At 47.6% G+C, this 6980-nt stretch overlaps 1 protein-coding gene across 4 annotated transcripts in view; it reads left to right on the top strand.

Moving 5' to 3' along the window:
- The window catches only part of LOC143295950 (uncharacterized), a 343443-nt gene that overhangs the window by 321956 nt on the left and 14507 nt on the right, over positions 1-6980 (top strand). For 3 of the 4 annotated variants that reach the window (XM_076607656.1, XM_076607655.1, XM_076607653.1), the window contains exon 2: positions 5329-5480. In XM_076607656.1, the coding sequence (XP_076463771.1) occupies positions 5421-5480 (60 nt within the window). In that variant the 5' untranslated portion in view covers positions 5329-5420. Of the gene's footprint in view, positions 184-5328; positions 5481-6980 lie in introns of all 4 variants that reach the window. The other variant, XM_076607657.1, reaches the window with a different exon arrangement.

The following is a 6980-nucleotide window of genomic DNA, read 5'->3' as shown; positions in this document are numbered from 1 at the left end:
TTGGACAACAGAAAACCTACCAGTGAAGTTTTCAAGCCCATCAAAACTCTACTTTGGTGCAAAGATCAAGACTGAAGTTCACAGCTCAGATTTCAAGATGGCGGCGTTCGATGTTTACTGACTGCCAACAGTGTTAGGGGGCCTATTATTGACGTTGATTAAAAGGACTCACCAAGCAGAACTGTAAGTAGAAACCTGTTTATCAAGTATGAGAATTTTCATCTGTATGAAGACCATCCAGAGAACACAAAATGACATGTGAAAAATCTTCCCAGAACAAAGTGACTCCCCAACAAACAACACATCAAGTCCTAGTTCTAGATCTAGTTTCTATCTTACTAACCTTCTTAGGAGTAGGAGTAGGACTGTTCCTGAGCTCCACATTGCCTCCTAGACACGAAATGCCCACACAGCCCCAGAAATCCAGTAGTATCTCCTCCCAAGGAGCACCCTCTCAGACAAAATCCGAAGAATCCAAGTTCCCCTGTGGTACATGCGATCGCACTGTCTCCTGGTCAGAACGAGGTGTCAAATGTAATACCTGTGGCCAGTGGTTTCATCTTGCCTGTCAAAGCATACCATCTAACTCTGAGGAGTATGGAAGACTGGGCGAAAGTGACGTTGTATGGAGATGTGTAGTGTGTGACAATGCAAACTACAGCACAGTTGCCTTCGACCTGTTCGGGCTTGATGCAGCAGCACCAAGTGCTATCCAGGGAGGAGATATCTCCTCTTTGCAAAGTCCATCAGAAACGTCACTCTCATCGGCGGACTTTAAGCCCATCCACTCATCCACACCCTCCCGAGCGACTAGCCAAAACAAACAGTTTAACCGGCCCTTAAGACTTCTGAACATAAACTTTCAGTGTAGTCGAGGAAAGACAGCAGAAATACAGAATCTGATTGACAGTACAAAGCCTGATATTGTAATAGGCACTGAAACATGGCTCGACTCAGATGTCTGTTCCAGTGAGCTCTTCCCTCCTCACTTCACCACCTTCAGGAAGGACAGGGATCGGCTTGGTGGGGGATTACTGATAGCTGTGGCGGATCATCTACCATGCCAAGAGGTAGAGGAGTTGTCAGTGGATGGATGTGAACTGCTCTGGGTGAAGATCAAGCTGAAAGGAAGAAAACAACTCCTAGTAGCCGCCTACTATAGGCCCAAAACTAGTGATGCGATCAGCCTAATGAAGTTTGAGACTTCCATCCAACGGGTCACACAAACAAATGCTATAGTCATCATTGGAGGTGACTTAAATTTCCCTTCCTTTGACTGGCCCACCAAGACATTGAAAAGCCCAGCCAGATGCGTAGAAATCCACAACCAGTTTCTTGATTTAATCAATGACGCTGGATACGAACAGCTCGTCACATTCCCAACAAGAGGAGAGAATACTCTAGATCTCTTTCTCACAAGCCATCCATCCCTAGTGCCGCGGATTGAGCCCCTCCCTGGACTCTCTGACCATGATATTGTCTACCTGGAGTTTAACACCAACCCAGCGTATCAACTCCCATTAAAACGCACAGTCCCCCAATTCTCCAAAGCGGACTGGCTTTCACTGAAATCATGTTCAACGGAACTCTCTGATACAGTGCTGAAAACTTTTGATATAAATAGTGATGCAGAACAACTGTGGCACACACTAAAAGAAGGTATCGCCTCCATGACAGAGAAACACATCCCTAAGAGAACCATAGACGGAAAAAAACAACAGGCCCTGGGTAGACTATGCCACCCTGAGGATGATCCGACGACGGGACAGACTGTACAAACGGTGGAAAAAGACCGGAAGCAAAGAAGTCTGTGCAGAAATAATGAAGCTGAAGCGCAATGTCCAAAGAAATCTGCGTCGTTCTTACTGGAGATACACTGAGAACATGTTCAAAGATAGCACGAGTGAAAGACCAGTGATGAACAAGAAATTCTGGGCATACATAAAGGCAATACGTACAGAGGCAGCAAATGTTGCCCCACTTAAGGAAAACGGCAGACTTATCTCAGGTGCAAAAGAGCGAGCAGAAATACTAAATAAGCAATTTCACTCAGCCTTCAGTGCGGAAATCACCTGCAGCAAAGAGGAGTTCACCGACAGAACTGGTCTACCATCAGACCCCCCATCAAAATCTCCTACCTTAAGCAATATAGAAATCTCAGTAGCAGGAGTAACCAAACTCTTCAAGGATCTAAATCCCAGCAAAGTCCCTGGCCCCGATGACATCAGCCCGAGACTGTTACGTGAGCTTGCTGAAGAACTGGCTCCTGCTTTCACACTCCTGTACCAGTGCTCCCTCAACACCGGAGTAGTTCCGAGAGACTGGAGGATGGCCAACGTCACCCCAGTCTTCAAGAAAGGTGAGCGCTACCGCCCAGAAAACTACCGCCCTATTTCCCTGACCAGTATACCATGCAAAATAATGGAGCACATCATCACAAGCTCTGTTATGAACTTTACAGAAAAGTATGGAATCATCACCGAAGCACAACACGGTTTCAGACGCCAGCGATCCTGTGAAAGCCAGCTCATCGGACTCGTAGACGAGCTCTCAGTAAATCTCGAAGCCGGAAAACAGACAGACGCTCTCATCATGGACTTCTCCAAAGCGTTCGATAAAGTCTGCCACTCCCTTATGCTCCACAAGATCCACTCCATTGGCATCACAGAGAAAGTTCACACCTGGATCAGGAAGTTCCTATCAGATAGACAGCAGTCTGTAGTGGTGGATGGAGCCACTTCCAGTCCTGTTCCTGTAGAATCTGGAGTCCCACAAGGATCTGTTCTTGGGCCTTGCCTGTTCCTGCTCTACATCAACGACATGCCGACTGGACTGTCCTCCACTGCTCGTCTCTTTGCTGATGATACCCTGTGCCACAAAACCATCTCCTCCACCAGCGACCAGCAAGCCCTACAAAAGGATCTGGATTGCCTTGCAGAATGGGAGCAGAAGTGGCTTATGAGCTTTCATCCAAACAAATGTCAGACCCTGCGAGTGAGCCGGAAGAGAGACCCCCTACCATCAGAGTACACCCTTCGTGGCCACACCCTTGACGTAGTCAGTAAATCCAAATTCCTCGGCATCACCATCACCTCTGACCTTAGATGGACCCCCCACATCTCCAATGTCTCCAACCGAGCCATCAAGACCTTAGGCCTACTAAGACAGAACCTGAAAGTAGGCTCCCAGCGCATCAAACAGCAAGCCTACCAAACACTGGTCCGCCCAACCTTGGAGTATACCAGCTCTGTGTGGGACCCCTATACAGAGAAGGATATCAATAAACTTGAGGCAGTACAACGCCGGGCTGTTCGCTGGGCGACCCATCGACACAGGAAAACATCCAGTGTGCAAGACATGATGGAGACTCTTCAGTGGTCTCCCCTCAAAGAGCGAAGGAGAAAGGCAAGACTGATTAACTTCTATAAGTTCCATAGCGGCAGTATTATCATCAACACATGCCACAAGCCCTCTCAAAATCCTTCAGCATCCACTGGGACCCGAGGATCGCATCCAGCAGCATACCACATCTCCAACTGCAGGACGCTGTACAGGCAAAAGTCTTTCTTCCCTCGAACAGTATCAAACTGAGACTGCTCTCAGCATAAGCCTGGAAGGCTTCAAATCCCGAATCTGATTACCTCCCCCCCCCTTGCCCCCCCGCCCCCATACCTCACCCCCCATCCCCTGGCCCAGAAACCCCTACCTCATGAATCCACAAAACACGCAAACCCCCCTTATAGTCTACAGAATCTTCAAAATGATGAAGGCGGTAGTCAAGGGAAAGAAGAAGAAGAAGAAGACAACTACAATAACACTAACACTAGTAACAGCAATAACGATGTCTTGGTGTTTTAATCTTACTGTGAGCACGTGGAACCACTGGAAGGGGAAGAGGAGGGCAGGGGGATGGGTGATCAGTGTTGGTATCAGGCCAAGCTTGATCTCTTGACATTTGATTTATGATGATATTCATGTCAAGAGTAGTATCCAGAAATGCTTTTCTTACACTTTAGTTTGCCAAGGTTCTTGCGAGACACCCTAGGGAGACGGCATTTCTTCTCATTTTTTCACCTTGCGGCAAGTGTGGCTAAGTTTAGTTACTCGAGGAGGCTTTACTTAATTCAGATATATCCATTATACACTATACCAAGTTGACAAGTTGATGTTGACTACCCATCGAGAAGAAGTAAAACAAGATACATAAACAAATGGATGTCATTGAATTTATGAATAAACGAATCAAAATAAAACAGAATTAAACACCCACACACACCAGATATGCAACTGATATGCAGTATCAGTGATCTCTGAAAACACAAAATGACAAACAGATGTTCCCAGGCTCAACACTGCACATAAATGCACACACGCCCTGATACGTTAACACACACACACACACACACACATTCCTGTATATCACATTTTCCACGGCACACATACGTACGCATACACACACACACACTGTTTATGCACATGTACATTCCCATATTCGGTAGCTCCCACAATACCTCCAACACATGCACACATATCCCCACCCCTAACACACACACACACACACACACACACACACACACACACACACCTTTAGAGCAACTTTTCCACGAAGTGAGGATAAAATCTACATCCCACCTCACGCCTGTTTCTTTGTGTGTGTACTCGCTCTCTTGCCGCTGGCAAGCAAGGGTGCTCACAAATAGGAAACACATAGATGAGACGCTTTGATAAGCTGATCCACTTTGTCTGACCCTTCTTGGGTTGAATTATGAGCTTCTATATTGTAATGTACTTGTATTTCTTATCATCACAACAGATTTCTCTGTGTGAAATTCAGGCTGCTTTCCCCAGGGAGAGCGCATCGCTACACTACACCGCCACCCATTTTTTCTGTATTTTTTCTCTGCATGCAGTTTTATTTGTTTTTCCTATCGAAGTTGATTTTTCTAAGAATTTTGCCAGTAACAACCCTTTTGTTGTCATGGGTTCTTTTATGTGTGCAAAGTGCATGCCGTACACTGGACCTTTGTTTATCACCTCATCCGAATGACTAGCATCTAGACCACCACTCAGGGTCTAGTGGAGGGGGAGAAAATATTGGCAGCTGAGCTGTGATTCGAACCAGCGCACTCAGATTCTCTCGCTTCCTAGGCGGAACCGTTACCTCTAGGCCATCACTCCACATGTTGGGTTCTAGTTCTAGTGGTTTGAAGTTACAGATGCCAAGGGATGAAGGGGAACTGCTGACTTAGTATTGATTATTAACAATAAATATTACAATTACTGAATTAAAGTTTAAAAACTTTATTTTGTGTGTGTGTGTGATTGCAGAAGTGCTGCACAGTGCCAGAAGGACACTGTGTGACAGTGCCCAGAGTCTGAAGAAGCAGCAGCTGGAAGGGGAGTACTTTGTGCTCAACAGGATGTTGTACATGAAGCACGGCCAGCTGAGAAGGGACAAGGCCTTACAGGGACTGAAACAGGTACTGGTCCTTCAAGGGACTGAAACAGGTAGTGACATCCTTTTGGGGACTGAAACAGGTACTGGCCCTTCCGGGAACTGAAACAGGTAGTGACATCCTTCTGGGGACTGAAACAGGTACTGGTCCTTCTGGGGACTGAAACAGGTAGTGACATCCTTCCGGGGATTGAAACAGGTACTGGCCCTTCCGGGGACTGAAACAGGTACTGGTCGTTCCAGAGACTGAAACAGGTACTGATGTCCTTCTGGGGACTGAAACAAGTACTGGTTGTTCCAGGGACTGAAACAGGTAGTGACGTCCTTCCGGGGACTGAAACAGGTACTGGTCCCTCTGGGGACTGAAACAGGTACTGGTCCTTCCGGGGACTGAAACAGGTAGTGACGTCATTCCGGGGACTGAAACAGGTACTGGTCCCTCTGGGGACTGAAACAGGTACTGGTCCTTCCGGGGACTGAAACTGGTACTGGTCCTTCCAGAGACTGAAACAGGTGGTGACGTCCTTCCAGGGACTAAAACAGGTACTGGTCCTTCCGGGGACTGAAACTGGTACTGGTCCTTCTGGGGACTGAAACAGGTGGTGATGTCCTTCCAGGGACTGAAACAGGTACTGATGTCCTTTCGGGGACTGAAACAGGTACTGACATCCTTCCAGGGACTAACGGGTACTGGCACTTCTGGGGACTGAAACAGGTACTGATGTCCTTCCTGGGACTGAAACAGGTACTGGTCTTACCAGGGACTGAAACAGGTACTGGCACTTCTGGGGACTGAAACACTGGGGACTGAAACAGGTACTGGTCTTTCCAGGGACTGAAACAGGTACTGGCACTTCTGGGGACTGAAACAGGTACAGACGTCCTTCCTGGGACTGAAACAGATACTGACGTCCTTCCGGGGATCGAAACAGGTACTGATGTCCTTCCAGGGACTGAAACAGATACTGGTCTTTCCGGGGACTGAAACTGGTACTGACATCCTTCCGGGGACTGAAACAGGTGGTGACGTCCTTCCTGGGACTGAAAATAGGTACTGGTCTTTCCGGGGACGGAAACAGGTACTGATCCTTCTTGGGACTGAAACAGGTACTGGTCCTTCCGGGGACTGAAACAGATAGTGACGTCCTTACAGGGACTGAAACAGGTACTGGTTCTTCTGGGAACTGAAACAGGTACTGGTCCTTCCGGGGACTGAAACAGGTAGTGACGTCCTTACAGGGACTGAAACAGGTACTGATACTGATGTCATTCCAGGGACTAAAACAGTACTGGTCCTTCCAAGGACTGAAACAGGTACTGACGTTCTTCCAGGGACTGAAACAGGTACTGGTCTCCTTATGGGGACTGAAACAGGTCCTGACGTCCTTCCAGAGACTGAAACAGGTACTGATGTCCTTCCGGTGACTGAAACATGTACTGGTGTTCTTCCAGGGACTGAAACAGGTACTGATGTCCTTCTGGGTACTGAAACAGGTACTGGTGTTCTTCCGAAGACTGAAACAGG

The sequence above is a fragment of the Babylonia areolata genome, chromosome 21 (assembly GCF_041734735.1).
Source record: "Babylonia areolata isolate BAREFJ2019XMU chromosome 21, ASM4173473v1, whole genome shotgun sequence".
Lineage (NCBI taxonomy): Eukaryota > Metazoa > Mollusca > Gastropoda > Neogastropoda > Buccinidae > Babylonia > Babylonia areolata.
The sequence above is the reverse complement of the archived record's forward strand: the minus strand, read 5'-3'. Positions and strand labels throughout refer to the sequence as shown.